This window comes from Penaeus monodon, chromosome 15, assembly GCF_015228065.2.
Source record: "Penaeus monodon isolate SGIC_2016 chromosome 15, NSTDA_Pmon_1, whole genome shotgun sequence".
NCBI classification, from domain to species: Eukaryota; Metazoa; Arthropoda; class Malacostraca; order Decapoda; family Penaeidae; genus Penaeus; species Penaeus monodon.
Window position 1 is genome coordinate 8747396 of NC_051400.1, and position 289 is coordinate 8747684.

The 289-nt window shown below is 49.5% G+C and overlaps 1 protein-coding gene across 1 annotated transcript in view; it reads right to left on the reverse strand.

Moving 5' to 3' along the window:
- The window catches only part of LOC119581735 (RNA-binding protein fusilli-like), a gene marked incomplete in the record, with an annotated part of 165619 nt that overhangs the window by 148273 nt on the left and 17057 nt on the right, over positions 1–289 (reverse strand). The window contains 1 exon segment of the mRNA XM_037929866.1: positions 102–245. Within this exon segment, the coding sequence (XP_037785794.1) occupies positions 102–245 (144 nt within the window).

Below are 289 nucleotides of genomic sequence, written 5' to 3' on the forward strand. Positions count from 1 at the left end.
TACGACAAACAAAAAAGTCCTTAAAAGAAGAAAAAAAAAAATAACAAATAAAAAAACGAGATAACACTAAAAAGAATAAAATAAACAGAACAAGTACTCACCGAATCGATCACGTTCTCGAAGGGCTGACCGTTCTTGACCTGTTCCTCCGTGAGGCCGTAGTCCTCGCGGCACTGCTCGCCGAGGACGTTCTCGTTGATGTCCCCGGAGAGCGGCCGCACGATGTACTGCTGCTCCGTGACCACCTGCGAGGGGAGGCGAGGGGAGACGGGGAACGCCGTTAGTCGTT